Here is a 16,459-nt window from a genome sequence, read left to right on the forward strand (position 1 = left end):
GGGGCAGATTAATAGGAGAGAAGGAAGTGAAAAGCAAACAGAAAAGGAAGCTTGTTAGATGGAGGACAGAATTTGGAGACGCTTTGACAACACGTGATGACAAACGGATTTTGGGGGTAGGGGTGGGTTGGAGTGGGTCGCAGATGACAGATGTCGCTTCCATTTTGAAAGGTGCCGCAATGAGTCTTTTACCGATGGAGTGGGAAAAAAAAGCTTTGATATAAGCATGTCAAACATATTGATGGTTTAGCAATAGCATGGATAGCTTAACATTTCTTAACTCATTCACTGCCATTCACGAATTTATTGTGGAATTGAAAATATGACGTAGAGCGCCATTCCCGCAATATGTTCATTTTTTTTTTTTCAGCGTGGGTGCCAATAAAGTGCTGGCCAGACTTCTGGCAATGTTTTTTGTCTTCCACAAGGGGGCAGCATTTCACTTTTTTTCATGTTTGCGCTTTGTTCCAGCTTCAGCTGTTCTTAAAGTGCTATGTAAACCCATATGTATGTATTGCATTGTATTTTGGACATCCGCCCCCATTTCAAGCTCTGATAACTCCAGGCCAATACAATTTAGGAATTAACTGGTGTAAACTGGCTATCTACTTGCTATCTATTAGCTGTCTAACTAGCTAGCTATTAGTCATCTATTAACCAGCTAGCTAACTTGATCTATTTGAGTTATTCCCGGTTGAATGGGGTCATTGTTGCTGGCTACCTAGCTAGCTATTTGCTATATATTAACTGTCTAACTAGATAGGTAGCTATCTATTACCTGTCTAACTAGCTATTTAGCCAGCAATAACTTAAATAGCTAGCTAGCTAATAGTTATCTATTAGCTAACTAGCTTGATCTATTTAAGTTATTCCCGGTTGAGTGAACGCTGGCGCGTGTGGCTGCCACTGCTCACCCACAGAAAAACTGATCCTGTGACTGGAAAGTGACCTTGAGAGTTTTGAAAGGCGCTGACAAATGAAATGTATGATTATTATGAAGTATTATTATTATCATCATCATCATTATTAACATCATTATTATCATCATCATTATTATTATTTTATAAGCTCTCAGTCACACTGGTCCATCGGTGAAAAGGTTTCTTCAGCCGTCATCTGTACTTCCTCATTCGAGAAGCTTCGTCAGCGAACTAAAATTTGCTGATAGGTCTGGCCCTATAAATATATCCCTTCAGTGTAAAATGTAGGGCCAGAGCTACCAGCAAATTCTGGGTCGCTGACGAAGCTTCTCGGATGAGGAGTGAAACGTCCCAACACCTTCAAAATAGCACAGATTTTCATCGATGAAAAACTCCTGTACGACTGAGAGCTTACACAGACGTATGTATTGCATTGTATTCTGGACATCCGCCCCCATTTCAAGCTCACATAACTCCAGACCCATACAACTTAGGAATTAACTCTTTTTTTTCTGACGAAAGAAGAGCATATAAGGTTTCTTAAGTGGCATTTAATGTTGATGTAGTCCTAAAACTCAATATTCTGTGGTTCCTGGAATTCAAGTGACAATGACAAAAACCCCGGCACCTAGAGTAGACACATTTTAGCACATTGCCTGGCAGTGAATGAGTTAAATTGCTTCATGAATGTACTTTTTTCAAAAAAGCATTTTATTCACAATGGAGCCAACTAGCGTCGTTAGCATCGATGTGTGGTGCCAGTGCCGGCTTACCTTTAGTTCTTCCTCCATGTCAGAAATTTTCCTTTCGAGTGCTCGCCTTTCCTGTTAGGAGGACGACAAAGATAAGTTATTTTTGTTGTTTTTTTTTTCTTCTTTTCAATGTGGCAATGCTAGCTAAGCGTGCGGACGTGATGCATCGAAACAAGTGTCAGCCATCAACACACACCGTGATCAACACGTGGCTGACTTTTCCGTTAAATGGTGATGATGGTATAAAAAAAAAAAAACATGCACTATTTTCACCACTAATACACGGTCTAAATATGCGAATATGCTAAATATTTCTAAATATGCGAATAAGACATTCTGGACGTGTGGCTGCCTCGAAGGCTTGAAAAGAAAAATAAAAGTGGAGGAAGAAGGTGGGAGTCATCACACGACTTATAAGTGGCAGCAGCAAAAAAAAAAAAAATCAAGTCATACCAGCGCCCAGATGAGACTGAAGCCTGATCATGACCTTGAGATACATTCAAAAGGTCAAGTGTCAAATATTTCACTCTTTTTTTAGTCACATTTGTCATTTCTGATTCTCATTCAAACTATTTGAGACCTCCTTCCATTATAAATTATATTATAAATAGCTAAATAGCTAAATAGCTAAATAGCTACCTGGCTACCTGGCTACCGCCGCTACCGCCGCTACCGCCGCCGCTACCGCCGCCACTTTGAGACAGTTTGTTCTGCTGCACGGCGAGGTAGCGGGTTGGGTGAGTCGAGGTTGAGCTAGATATCTATTAGCTAGCTATCTAGCTTACTATCTATTTGAGTTACTTCCGGGTTGAGTGAACGCTGGCGCGTGTGGCTGCCGCTGCTCACTCACAGAAAAACTTATCCTGTGACTGTAAGGTGACCTTGAGAGTTTTGAAAGGCGCTTATAAATGAAATACAATACAATACAATCATTCAGATTGTTCATGAAGATGGTCCATCAAATACTTTGGCAGAAATTATATCATCATAAAAGTATTTTATTTATTCGATCTATCACAAAATAAAGGCTGGCGAAAAAGACGTCAACGCTAGCTGTCAATCAAAATGGAAAAGTGTCACTCAAGCCCGCGATGAGCCAAAAGGGGCATCAGCGCAGAGCGCCGATGTGGAACGGTCTTGGCTTGGAATTGAAGCAGATTTACGTCTTTTCGTCGATGGATGCTACAGCCAACATTTTAAACAACAAAATACGGCAAAACTTGGAAATTTGCTGCCGGGAGACGCGATTCTCAAACTGTATTTATCTTCTGAATGTATTGTTACTGACATTTACAATTTCTAATGTTATGCTAGTGGACTATCTACACACTGAATGATTTCCCATAAATTTCTAAATTTGTCGCGGCTTGGAATTGAAGCGGATTTACAGTACGTTGGGACAGGAGATGTCGTTGCGTCAATGAATGCCAGAGCTTCGTGTTTGCTTTCAACATTTAGCTTGTAGCCGACGTGCACATTTTACCATGACGACCCTGATTGACTGGTGAAAAGGAGGCTTTGATCCTCTCCTCTTTCATGTAGAACTGCTTCGTACAACAAAGAAGCTGCAGAAAGTACTGAAGATTGAATGATTGTCTGTGTCTTTTGTGTTGTGTCACATTATTTAGTTTTTGACTTCGTGTAAGCGCCGGTGCGTATGCGAAAAGGTTGCTGATACGACTACAGTAAAGTCTCGTTATATCGATATTCTCGGGAGTCGGAAAAAATATCGATATAACCAGACTATCGATATATCCGATCCTGAGGCATGTAAATTTTCTCCTTGTGTTCATAGAAATAGTATCGTAATAAGCAGTACTATCGATATAACCAACATCGATATAACAAGACTTTACTGTATTTTATATATGCACATTCTAAAACATTCAATGTTTCTTATTATCCATTCATTCATGTGTACAACTTTGATCCAACAGTCGCGGCTTGGAATTGAAGCGGATTTACAGTATATGGGACAGGAGATGTGAGACAGTCTCTTTTTGTCAATGGATGCTCCAGCTTTGTGTTTGCTTTCAATATCAATTTAGCTTGTACTAGAAGTGCACATTTCACCACGGTGTCCCTGATCCACTGGTGAAAATGACTCTTTGATCATCTCCTCTTTCATCTAGAACTGCTTCATACCACAAAGAGGGTGTCACATTATTTAGTTATTTATTTTTGTTGTTGTTTTTGACTTGGCGCTGTGAGAGTAGCTCCTATATTTTGGTTTTATACTGCTTCCTTTCCTTTCCTCTCTTTGCTGCTGTAAGAACTGTAAATTTCTATACTGCGAGACTAATATAGGCTAATCCAATCCAACACCACCGACGCGCCAGAGTCACCATTTGGAATGTCAAAATGATAATTTGGCACGGGTAATTCTTGTACTGTATGGAGGATAATATTTTTAATATGCATATTTAAAAAAATATGTTTTTTGAATTGAATTTCATGGAATGGATGAATTAAAGTGGCAGGTGATGCGAATAGTTGGGAGCGTGCGGTCAACTGACCCTTTTCTCCTTCTCAAGCTGCGACCTGTCGGTGTAGCGTTCCTGCCTCTGTAGAAACAAAAAAAAATACGGGAGGGGGCGGAGTCAGGGAGCACAAAGGATTGTGGGAGGTGGCGGCGGCGATGGCGCACCTGCGCCGCCTTCTCCAGTTGCAGCTTCAAGTCAGTCAGCTCCAAGTCGGTGTCGCGTAACTGCGCCTTCAGCTTTTCGTTGTCAGCCAAAGTCTGCTCGTAGAGCTGCGAGGGACGCACCCGCCGTTCAAAGACAACAAAAGACGGACGGACGGACGGCGTTTGTGCTTTACCTTCTTGTAGTCGGTGGCGTCGTCTCGGTCCAGCCGGCTAGAGTACGTCCTCCGACTTTCGCCGTAACTGCGGCTCAGCAGCGAGTCGTTGCGGTCTGACGCGCTGTCGTTTCTGCAATTATGGCCGCATGTCAGGCTCTCTCTGACCCCCGAAATGTAAATAAATAAAAGGGCCAAGGACTCACCTGGACAATCTGTCCACCTGTTGGGAAACAAGAAAGCGGGTGTAAAAAATAATATTTAAAAAAAAAAAAATCAAGATGGACGTTTTAATGGCTCCTGTTTTGGATCTTTTCAGGGCGTTTGCAGCCTCAAAAAGCTCATTTGAAGACGACTCCATGTTTTTAAGGCTAAAATACAAAAGTGTTCTTTAAAAGTATTTTTCAGCGTTACCTGCACTTCCCCCTTGATGCCGCCATCTTCCGAGTCAGACTGCTGCTGGGGCTCGCCGTCGTCACCCTGCAACCAGCGACACAACAGTGCGTGAAAGAAGAAATCATCCCTGAAACAATTGGACTTGTGAAGGGGTAATTAACTCATTCACTGCTCGACGTGCAAAAATGTGTGCCAGGGTTTTTGTCATTGTCACTCAAATTCCAGGACACACAGAATATGGAGTTTTAGGACTACATAAACATTCAATTCAGCGTAAGAAATCTTAGATTATCTTCTTGAAGCAGAGGAAAAAAAAAAAAAAAAGAGTTATTTCCTAAATTATATGGGTCTGGAGTTATATGAGCTTGCAATGAGGGTGGGTGTTCAAAATACTATGTTTAACAACAGCTGAAGCTGGAACAAAGCGCTAACATGGAAAAAAGGGACATGCTACACCCTTGTGGAAAAGAACAAACATTGCCAGAGGCCATGGACAGCATTTTATCGGCACCCAAGCATGAAAAATCAAAACCTGAACAAATTCGGGAATGCCGTTTGATGACATTTTCAATTCCCAAATAAATTTGTGAATGGCAGTGAATGAGTTAATGGTATGTCTTCATGTGCAAGAAAATGGCGTCACTTAGCTATCTGGCTGGCTAGCTATCTACCCGGCTAGCTATTAGCTACCTATTGGCTTGCTAGCTAGCTTTGTATCTATTTGTCTAAGTATTATATCCAAGTTACTTCCGGGTTGAGTGAACGCTGGCGCGTGTGGCTGCCGCGGCTTACCCACAGAAAAACTTATCCCATGACGATAAAGTGACCTTGAGAGATTTGAAAGGCGCTTAAAAATGAAATGTATTATTATCATTATTGGTATTTTGTACTGAATGTACAGTGTTAGAAACTTTAGAAGACTATATTCGTTCATTAGAAACAAAGAGTTAATTCCTAAGATATATGGATCTGGAGTTTTTGAAGCTTGAAATGGGGGCAGATGTCCAAAACTCAATGCATTACATACATATTGCTTTATATAGCGCTTGAACAACAACTGAAGCTGGAACAAAGCGTTAACATGGAAAAAAACATCAGCAGAGGCCATGGCCAGCGCTTTATTGACACCCAAAACCCGAACAAATTCAGGAATGGCGCTCTTCGTCATGTTTTCAATTCCCGCATAAATTCGTGAACGGCAGTGAATGAGTTAAAAAGTGCATCTGGGTCTCACGTCTTGGGTCCAAAAGGAGACGCCGGTGGAGCGTCGCTTCTCGCGGGGCCGCCTGCGATCCCGAATGGAGCGAGGCTGAGACTTGTCGTCGCCTTCCTTCTCTTCTTCCTTTTTGTCCATTTCTAAAAGGCCAAAAGGAGCACACGCGTGTTGACTTTCAACACGTCTACCATGTTTTTTTTAAATATTTTTAAACAGGCAAATTGATGGCCGACCTTTCTCGGTGTCCCTTGCGGAGCGTCCGTAGGAGGACGAAATGCCCGTCAGGCTGTTGGGTCTGTTGAGGGAGCTCGAACCGGAGGTCAAGGAGGCGCTGGAGTACGACGGGGCCGAGGTGGTGCTCAGCGTGGAAATGGACGACGAGGCGGCGGCGGAGGAGGAGGAGGAGGTGCGGTAGCGCTGCTCGGGAGTCGTAGAAAAACGCGGTTAAATGTCACAAAATGGCCGACTGGTGGACAAGGAGGTGCAGGTGAGGGACGTACGTCTTCAAAGCTGCGATATTTTGGTCGGTAGTCGTCCTCCTTGGATTCGTCCTCCTTCTTCTCCTCCTGCTGCTTCTCCTTGTCCTGCTTCTCCTCCTCGCGGGTCTTTGGGGGGCGACTCCTGCCGATGGTTTTCTCGGCCTCTTGCAGGTCAGTCAGCGTCACACCCTGCGTAGGAATAAAGACGTATTGTAATTTGATTTTTGGGGGTGGGGGGGGTTCAATCACACACCTGCGTGGACCTCCTCGACTGACGAGCCTGTCGAGAGCGAGCTTTCCTCTGCGATTCGGACTCCTCGTCTCGGACGGGTGTCAGGTAGGACCTGAAATTTGCAATGACAACAACAAAGAGGCGGGGCTTGGCAAGTGACAAGGCTGTCGGCCAATCGAGCGAGTCCAATTGGTAGACAAATCCAATCGGACATTTTGTTTCAAGGGTATGTTCCTCTTCACCTGCGTCGTTCGGGGCCGGTGCCGATAACCGTGGTGGTCGACGTGGTGGTAGTGGTGGTGGTGGAGCCAGTGTTTAAGGTGGGGATGACCGCGGCGGACCCCCGCTCCCTGTCTTTCTCCCTGTCTGCGTTTTCCTCCGACCAGTACCTGTTGAGAGGATGGCCATTTTGTGAGCGGCTGACTGACTTTGAGAAGACAATAAAGAAGTCCAAAATGGCACCCAAGTCGGCGGCAGCCATTTATAATCACAACAACAAGAAGAACAAGAAGAACAAGAAGAAGAACAACAACAACAAGAACAAGAAGAACAAGAAGAAGAACAACAAGAACAACAAGAAGAAGAACAAGAACAAGAAGAACAAGAAGAACAAGAAGAAGAACAAGAAGAACAAGAAGAACAAGAAGAAGAACAACAAGAAGAAGAACAACAAGAACAACAAGAACAAGAACAACAAGAACAAGAAGAAAAAGAAAAAGAAGAAGAAAAAGGACAAGAACAACAAGAACAAGAACAACAAGAACAAGAAGAACAAGAAGAACAAGAAGAAGAACAACAAGAACAAGAAGAAGAAAAAGAAAAAGAAGAAGAAAAAGAAAAAGAAGAAGAAAAAGAAGAAGAAGAACAAGGACAAGAAGAATAGCAAGAACAACAAGAAGAACAACAAGAACAACAAGAACAAGAAGAAAAAAAAAGAAAAAGAACAAGAACAAGAACAAGAAGAAGACGAACAACAAGAACAAGAAGAAGACGAACAACAAGAACAAGAACAAGAAGAAGAAGACAAACAACAACAACAAGAACAAGAACAAGAAGAAGACGAACAACAAGAACAAGAAGATGAACAAGAACAAGAAGAATAAGAGCAAGAACAAGAAGAATAAGAGCAAGAACAAAAACAAGAGCAAGAACAAGAACAAGAGCAAAAACAAGAACAAGAGCAAAAACAAGAACAAGAGCAAAAACAAGAACAAGAACAAGAATAAGAAGATGAACAAGAACAAGAAGAATAAGAGCAAGAACAAGAAGAATAAGAGCAAGAACAAAAACAAGAGCAAAAACAAGAGCAAGAACAAGAAGAAGAACGAGCAAAAACAAGAGCAAGAACAAGAAGAAGAACAAGAGCAAGAACAAGAGCAAGAGCAAGAGCAAGAACAAAAACAAGAGCAAGAACAAGAGCAAGAGCAAGAACAAGAACAAGAACAAAAACAAGAACAAGAACAAGAGCAAGAGAAGGAACAAGAACACATTTCATTTATAGGCGCCTTTCAAAACTCTCAAGGTCACTTTACAGTCAATGGATACGTTTTTTTCTGTGGGTGAGCAGCGCCAGCGTTCACTCAACTCGGGAAGAAACTCAAATGGCTAATAGATAGCTAACTAGATAACAAGCTACCTAGCGAGCTAACAGATAGCTAGTTAGATAGCCAGCTAGACAGAGTCCAACATTTGTTGTGTGTCACTTTGAGTTGTTGTGCATCGGATACAGATTGTTTTTCAGCAGTTTTAGCCATGACATTTATGTCAGCACTGTTTTTGATCGGGAGGAGATTGAATAACTGTCTGACTTTTGTGTTGTGTCATATTTGTTCGTTATTGTTTGAGTCCAAGATGGCGCCGCGTGAGTGACTGCCTTTACAACAGCTCCTGAATTTTGTTTTTCTACTTCTTCCTTTCCTTTTACTTTCATCACTTAGCAAAAGTCAAACATATGACGCGGAACTGACCTGCTGGTGAGACGGGTGGAGGCGGAGCCCGAGCTGGAGAGGAGGCCGGCGCGGTGGCCCGTGGGCGAGGTAACCGAAGATGAGGAGGTGGTGCCGGTTGTCGTCGTCGCCGACGAGACGCCCGAGGTGGCGGCGGCGCTCATCGTCGAGGGGCTAAGGTCGTCGTATCGTCTGCCGAAAGAGCCGCTGCAGGGGGGCGCGGCGGAAATTAACGACAAAAACTGAGCAACGAATCAAAACTGGCTTTTTCCTTGTGGTTTTTAAGCGGGTGATTGCATTGGTGGTGGGGAGCGATGCCGTGACAACCACAAAAAGGCAAAGAGCATACCTGCCAACTTTTGAAACCAGAAAAGCCTAATAATATGCCGCGGTTCAGGGACTGCAAGCCCCGGTCCATCCAGGAAAAAAGTCCTGGTCAGGGGGTTCTCGGTTCCAGGAAAAACCCGTAGCATGCGCATGTGCAATTCATCTAAAGGAAGCTAACAGCTAGCTCTGAGCTAATCACCTGTTCTAAATTTAGATAAGATATTTAGTGATTTCGTGTTTTGAATGAATGTTGGGTATTCACTATTTTGACCATTTTTGACTTATTGTTTTTATTGGAAAGAGTATTTTTTATTAATAAACCGTAAGCTGGAATAGGATAATGAAAACCGTACTCATGACGGCAAAACCGGAGTAGTTGGCAGGTATGTAATTAGCGATCTCGTGTTTTGAATGAACATTGGGTATTTACTATTTTGACCATTTTTGACTTATTGTTTTTATTGGAAAGAGTATTTTTTATTAATAAACCGTAAGCTGGAATAGGATAATGAAAACCGTACTCATGACGGCAAAACCGGAGTAGTTGGCAGGTATGTAATTAGCGATCTCGTGTTTTGAATGAACATTGGGTATTTACTATTTTGACCATTTTTGATTTTTTTTGTAATTGGAAACAGTAATGTTCTAGAATAAACCGTAAGCCGGAATGGCTTAATGAAAACCGTACTCCTGACGGCATAATCGGAGTAGTTGGCAGGTATGTAATTAGCGATCCCTTGTTTTGAATGAACATTGGGTATTTACTATTTTGACCATTTTTGACTTTTTTTGTAATTGGAAACAGTAATGTTCTAGAATAAACTGTAACCCGGAATGGGTTAATGAAAACCGTACTCCTGACGGCAAAACCGCAGTAGTTAGCAGGTATGTAATTAGCGATCTCTTGTTTTGAATGAACATTGGGTATTTACTATTTTGACCATTTTTGACTTTTTTTATAATTGGAAACAGTAATGTTCTAGAATAAACCGTAACCCGGAATGGGTTAATGAAAACCGTACTCCTGACGGCAAAACCGGTGTAGTTAGCAGGTATGTAATTAGCGATCTCTTGTTTTGAATGAACATTGGGTATTTACTATTTTGACCATTTTTGACTTTTTTTGTAATTGGAAACAGTAATGTTCTAGAATAAACCGTAACCCGGAATGGGTTAATGAAAACCGTACTCCTGACGGCAAAACCGCAGTAGTTAGCAGGTATGTAATTAGCGATCTCTTGTTTTGAATGAACTATGGGTAGGTAGTTAGCAGGTATGTAATTAGCGATCATCTTGTTTTGAATGAACTATGGGTATTTACTATTTTGACCATTTTTGACTTTTTTTGTAATTGGAAACAGTAATGTTGTAGAATAAACCGTAACCCGGAATGGGTTAATGAAAACCGTACTCCTGACGGCAAAACCGCAGTAGTTAGCAGGTATGTAATTAGCGATCCCTTGTTTTGAGTGAACATTGGGTATTTACTATTTTGACCATTTTTGACTTTTTTTTGTAATTGGAAACAGTAATGTTCTAGAATAAACCGTAACCCGGAATGGGTTAATGAAAACCGTACTCCTGACGGCAAAACCGCAGTAGTTAGCAGGTATGTAATTAGCGATCTCTTGTTTTGAATGAACGTTGGGTATTTACTATTTTGACCATTTTTGACTTTTTTTGTAATTGGAAACAGTAATGTTCTAGAATAAACCGTAACCCGGAATGGGTTAATGAAAACCGTACTCCTGACGGCAAAACCGCAGTAGTTACCAGGTATGTAATTAGCGATCTCTTGTTTTGAATGAACATTGGGTATTTACTATTTTGACCATTTTTGACTTTTTTTGTAATTGGAAACAGTAATGTTCTAGAATAAACCGTAACCCGGAATGGGTTAATGAAAACCGTACTCCTGACGGCATAATCGGAGTAGTTGGCAGGTATGTAATAAGAGATCTCATGTTTTGAATGAACATTGGGTATTTACCATTTTGACTTATTGTTTTTAATTGGAAACAGTAAATTTCATTAATAAAGCGTGTGGCTCGTATGTGGGTGTACCTGCGGTAAATGCTGTACGACTGGTAGTGGGAGGCGGGCGGCTGCCAGGGTTTAGTGTGAGAGGCGTTAGGGTCCAAGCTGGAGGTGGACGAAGACTTGGCCGGCACGTCCCGCGTGCTGCCGCTCCGCCCTAGCGCCAGCGTGTGAGACGTGCTGGCGGGAGGTGGTGGAGGGGTGGCAGGCGGGCGGGCGGAAGAAGCATGTTAGCGGTGGAGACGTGCGTGCGCACACATATATCAACAAACATTTGTGACACGGTGGTTGCATTCAGGAATTTGAGGCTGTTGCTGCTTCACCAACTGCACACTTTTGATTTGCGTGTCATACACGACAAGCCGTGACGTGTGGCGAATGCGACACGTGTCGGGCAAAAAAGCGCATGAAGAGCGACGAACGGTGTGAGACGGCGGCGTTTGGTAGCTAACCTTCGCTGGTAGCTGGGGGTTCTGTTGGTGGATGTGGTTCCTTCGCTGTTCTTCATGTCGTCGTCCCAACGGCGACGGGTGTACGAGCCGCTACGGATCAGCGAGGTTGAGTCCCTGTGGGGTGCGGCATACGGCACGTTTGCTAACGTTGCTACGGCTATTGTTGCGCAACATGTCAAACCAATTCGGTTTTTGACCAAAAATTTGTTTTTTTTTATGCTTCGGTTTGTAATCGAAAATCAGTTTTCAACTAAACTGAGTGCACTTGAATGCATCACTTGACTACCCCGCTTCCTTATGTCACTTTCTCATTCCATTGTGAGCAGTGTTGCTTGGATTGTTTAATCACAATAATAATAATAAAAAAAGCAGACATTGATTACCGTATTTTCCAGCGTATAAGGCGCACCGGAGTATAAGGCACACCTCCAATGAATGGTGTATTTTCAAACTTTTCCCATATATAAGGTGCACCGGAGTATAAAGCACACCCCCAATGAAAGGTCTATTTTGAAACTTTTCCCTTATAAGGTGCAACCCCAATGAATGGTGTATTTTCAAACTTTTCCTGGATTTAAGGCACACCAGAGTATAAGGCGCACCCCCAATGAATGGTGTATTTTCAAACGTTTCACATATATAAATCGCACCAGAGTATAAGGCGCACCCCCAACGAATGGTGTATTTTCAAACTTTTCCTAAATATAAGGCGCACCGGAGTATAAGGCGCACCACCCCCAATGAATGGTGTATTTTCAAACGTTTCACATATATAAATCGCACCAGAGTATAAGGCGCACCCCCAATGAATGGTGTATTTTCAAACTTTTCCCATATAAGGTGCAACCCCAATGAATGGTGTATTTTCAACGTGTCCCGTATGTAAGGCGCACCCCCAATGAATGGTGTATTTTCAAACTTTTCCTGGATTTAAGGCGCACCAGAGTATAAGGCGCACCCCCAATGAATGGAGTATTTTCAAACGTTTCACATATATAAATCGCACCAGACTATAAGGCGCACCCCCAATGAATGGTGTATTTTCAAACTTTTCCTAAATATAAGGCGCACCGGAGTATAAGGCGCACCACCCCCAATGAATGGTGTATTTTCAAACGTTTCACATATATAAATCGCACCAGAGTATAAGGCGCACCCCCAATGAATGGTGTATTTTCAAACTTTTCCCATATATAAGGCGCACCGGAGTATAAGGCGCACCACCCCCAATGAATGGTGTATTTTCAACGTGTCCCGTATGTAAGGCGCACCCCCAATGAATGGTGTATTTTCAAACTTTTCCCGGATTTAAGGCGCACCAGAGTATAAGGCGCACCCCCAATGAATGGTGTATTTTCAAACGTTTCACATATATAAATCGCACCAGAGTATAAGGCGCACCCCCAATGAATGGTGTATTTTCAAACTTTTCCCATATATAAGGCGCACCGGAGTATAAGGCGCACCACCCCCAATGAATGGTGTATTTTCAAACGTTTCACATATATAAATCGCACCGGAGTATAAGGCGCACCACCCCCAATGAAATGTGTATTTTCAAACGTTTCCCATATACAAGGTGCAACAGAGTAAAAGGTGCACCCCCAATGAATGGTGTATTTTCAAACTTTTCCTATATAAGGCGCACCTTCAATGAATGACAAAAAGGTTTTCCTAGTATAATACAGAAATATATAAAAGTTTTCCAAATATAAGGCACACCACATTATGTGGTGCTAGAGTAGAGGCTGGGGTTACGCACCACTTATTTTATGGGGAAAATGGAGTCGTGGATTCTGACAGTAGTTGCGAGACCTGTTGTGGCTCAGTATGACTTCACATACAAGGCGCACCGGCGTATAAGGTGCAGGGTCGAAAATAAAGGCTTTTGGGTGCGCCCTATACACCGATAAATATGGCACATTGATTATGCTGTGTTATCCGTGTGACTGCAAAGTGTCCTTGAGACTTTTGAAAGGCGCTTAGAAATTAAATGTATTATTATTATAATGGGGAATGTTTTGGGTTTTCAAACTAATTGGTTATTGAACAGGTTTCTGGTACGGATTATGGTCGAAATTGCAGATTTGACTGGAATGTCCCACCCAACCTCTGTGGGAGCTGCATTCTTTCACCTGTTTTCCTTCTCGTCGACATCGGACGTACTAGCCAGCCTCCTGGGAATGGTCGGTGCCACATAGGCCAGGCGAGTTGCCTTGTCCTTCTCCTGCGCAAAGTTAGCTACACGTCAGGTAAATGCTCAATTTTTGGGGGCGGGGGGTTGCGCACACAGACCCTGTCTTTGTTATCCAGCGAGGAGGAGAGTCGCGGGCTGGAGGCCGAGCGCATGACTCCCGTGGTGGTGTCTTTCTCCCGTTGGGCCTCTTTGGTGGCGGTGATCTCCGCCAGGGCGCCGTAACTGCCCGTCTTGCGCAGGCCCTGGCGCCACGACGCCGGCGATTCGTCTTTGCGCTCCTCCTCCACTTTGGATGAGACCTTGGCACTGGGCTGCGTGGCCACCTGGTGAAGAAAAAAAGGCCAGTGACGTTTGTCATATTTTCATTGGAGATAGTATAACGAAGGGTTAAAAATCGGGTTTTGGGGGGACATGCCTTGTTAAGAGGATCACATCTACCCCGTTTAACTGTACTTCCATCTTGGCAGAGGTGGGAGTTGCTCATGTACAGCGGACATTTTATGCACAGTGGCCATTTTGGCACCAAGTCTGTGCGTTATGTCGTAATAGCTATTATGGATAGCTGACGTTGATTATGTTGTGGGTCATTTTACTTGTATGTAAAAATCCACACAAAACAGTCAAATAATAGGTAACATCAGCAGCTATCTAGCTAACTTTTAGCTATCTGGCTAGCTATTATTGATAGCCGACGTTGATTATGTTGTGGGTCATTTTTACCTGTATGTAAAAATCCACACAAAACAGTCAAATAATAGGTAACATCAGCAGCTATCTGGCTAGCTATTAACTATCTAGCTAGCTATTAGCTATCTGGCTAGCTATTAGCTATCTATTATTGATCGCTGACGTTGATTATGTTGTGGGTCATTTTTACCTGTATCCACACAAAACAGTCAAATAAGAGGTGACACCTGCAGCTATCTAGCTGGCTAGCTTTTAGCTATCCGGCTAGCTAGCTAGCTATTAGATATCTATTATTTATAGCCGACGTTGATTATGTTGTGGGTCATTTTTACTTGTAGGTAAAAATCCACACAAAACAGTCAAATAATAGGTAACATCAGCAGCTATCTAGCTAGCTTTTAGCTATCTGGCTAGCTATTAGCTATCTATTATGGATAGCCGACGTTGATTATGTTGTGGGTCATTTTTACTTGTAGGTAAAAATCCACACAAAACAGTCAAATAATAGGTAACATCAGCAGCTATCTAGCTAGCTTTTAGCTATCTGGCTAGCTATTAGCTATCTATTATGGATAGCTGACGTTGATTATGTTGTGGGTCAGTTGTACTTGTAGGTAAAAATCCACACAAAACAGTCAAATAATAGGTAACATCAGCAGCTATCTAGCTAGCTTTTAGCTATCTGGCTAGCTATTAGCTATCTATTGATCGCTGACGTTGATTATGTTGTGGGTCATTTTTACCTGTATGTAAAAATCCACACAAAACAGTCAAATAAGAGGTGACACCTGCATCTACCTAGCTAGCTTTTAGCTATCTGGCTAGCTATTAGCTATCTATTATGGATAGCCGACGATTATGTTGTGGGTCATTTTTACTTGTAGGTAAAAATCCACACAAAACAGTCAAATAATAGGTAACATCAGCAGCTATCTAGCTAGCTTTTAGCTATCTGGCTAGCTATTAGCTATCTATTATGGATAGCTGACGTTGATTATGTTGTGGGTCAGTTGTACTTGTAGGTAAAAATCCACACAAAACAGTCAAATAATAGGTAACATCAGCAGCTATCTAGCTAGCTTTTAGCTATCTGGCTAACTATTAGCTATCTATTATGGATAGCTGACGTTGATTATGTTGTGGGTCAGTTGTACTTGTAGGTAAAAATCCACACAAAACAGTCAAATAATAGGTAACATCAGCAGCTATCTAGCTAGCTTTTAGCTATCTGGCTAGCTATTAGCTATCTATTGATCGCTGACGTTGATTATGTTGTGGGTCATTTTTACCTGTATGTAAAAATCCACACAAAACAGTCAAATAAGAGGTGACACCTGCATCTACCTAGCTAGCTTTTAGCTATCTGGCTAGCTATTAGCTATCTATTATGGATAGCCGACGTTGATTATGTTGTGGGTCATTTTTACTTGTAGGTAAAAATCCACACAAAACAGTCAAATAATAGGTAACATCAGCAGCTATCTAGCTAGCTTTTAGCTATCTGGCTAGCTATTAGCTATCTATTATGGATAGCTGACGTTGATTATGTTGTGGGTCATTTGTACTTGTAGGTAAAAATCCACACAAAACAGTCAAATAATAGGTAAGATCAGCAGCTATCTAGCTAGCTTTTAGCTATCTGGCTAGCTATTAGCTATCTATTATTGATCGCTGACGTTGATTATGTTGTGGGTCATTTTCACTTGTAGGTAAAAATCCACACAAAACAGTCAAATAATAGGTAACATCAGCAGCTATCTGGCTAGCTATTAGCTATCTATTATTGATCGCTGACGTTGATTATGTTGTGGGTCATTTTTACCTGTATGTAAAAATCCACACAAAACAGTCAAATAACAGGTGACACCTGCAGCTATCTAGCTGGCTAGCTTTTAGCTATCCGGCTAGCTAGCTAGCTATTAGATATCTATTATTGATAGCCGACATTGATTATGTTGTGGGTCATTTTTACCTGTATGTAAAAAATCCACACAAAAAAATCAAATAATTAGGTGACAC

General features: G+C 42.2%; 1 protein-coding gene across 3 annotated transcripts in view; it reads right to left on the minus strand.

Annotated features, from left to right (window-relative positions):
- The window catches only part of ppp1r12a (protein phosphatase 1, regulatory subunit 12A), a 47,114-nt gene that overhangs the window by 2,988 nt on the left and 27,667 nt on the right, over positions 1 to 16,459 (minus strand). For 2 of the 3 annotated variants that reach the window (XM_088989314.1, XM_088989313.1), the window contains exons 10-25: positions 13,852 to 14,076; positions 13,692 to 13,783; positions 11,557 to 11,670; positions 11,132 to 11,284; positions 8,762 to 8,947; positions 7,037 to 7,183; positions 6,816 to 6,906; positions 6,584 to 6,751; positions 6,317 to 6,500; positions 6,102 to 6,223; positions 4,886 to 4,951; positions 4,678 to 4,694; positions 4,493 to 4,604; positions 4,320 to 4,424; positions 4,189 to 4,236; positions 1,694 to 1,744 (exon numbers count right to left, since the gene is read on the minus strand). In XM_088989314.1, coding sequence (XP_088845440.1) covers positions 1,694 to 1,744; positions 4,189 to 4,236; positions 4,320 to 4,424; positions 4,493 to 4,604; positions 4,678 to 4,694; positions 4,886 to 4,951; positions 6,102 to 6,223; positions 6,317 to 6,500; positions 6,584 to 6,751; positions 6,816 to 6,906; positions 7,037 to 7,183; positions 8,762 to 8,947; positions 11,132 to 11,284; positions 11,557 to 11,670; positions 13,692 to 13,783; positions 13,852 to 14,076 — 1,881 coding nt within the window. The remainder of the gene's footprint in view (positions 1 to 1,693; positions 1,745 to 4,188; positions 4,237 to 4,319; positions 4,425 to 4,492; positions 4,605 to 4,677; positions 4,695 to 4,885; positions 4,952 to 6,101; positions 6,224 to 6,316; positions 6,501 to 6,583; positions 6,752 to 6,815; positions 6,907 to 7,036; positions 7,184 to 8,761; positions 8,948 to 11,131; positions 11,285 to 11,556; positions 11,671 to 13,691; positions 13,784 to 13,851; positions 14,077 to 16,459) is intronic. The other variant, XM_088989315.1, reaches the window with a different exon arrangement.

This window comes from Hippocampus bargibanti, linkage group LG22, assembly GCF_051943395.1.
Source record: "Hippocampus bargibanti isolate YZ-2025 linkage group LG22, ASM5194339v1, whole genome shotgun sequence".
Classification (NCBI taxonomy): Eukaryota; Metazoa; Chordata; class Actinopteri; order Syngnathiformes; family Syngnathidae; genus Hippocampus; species Hippocampus bargibanti.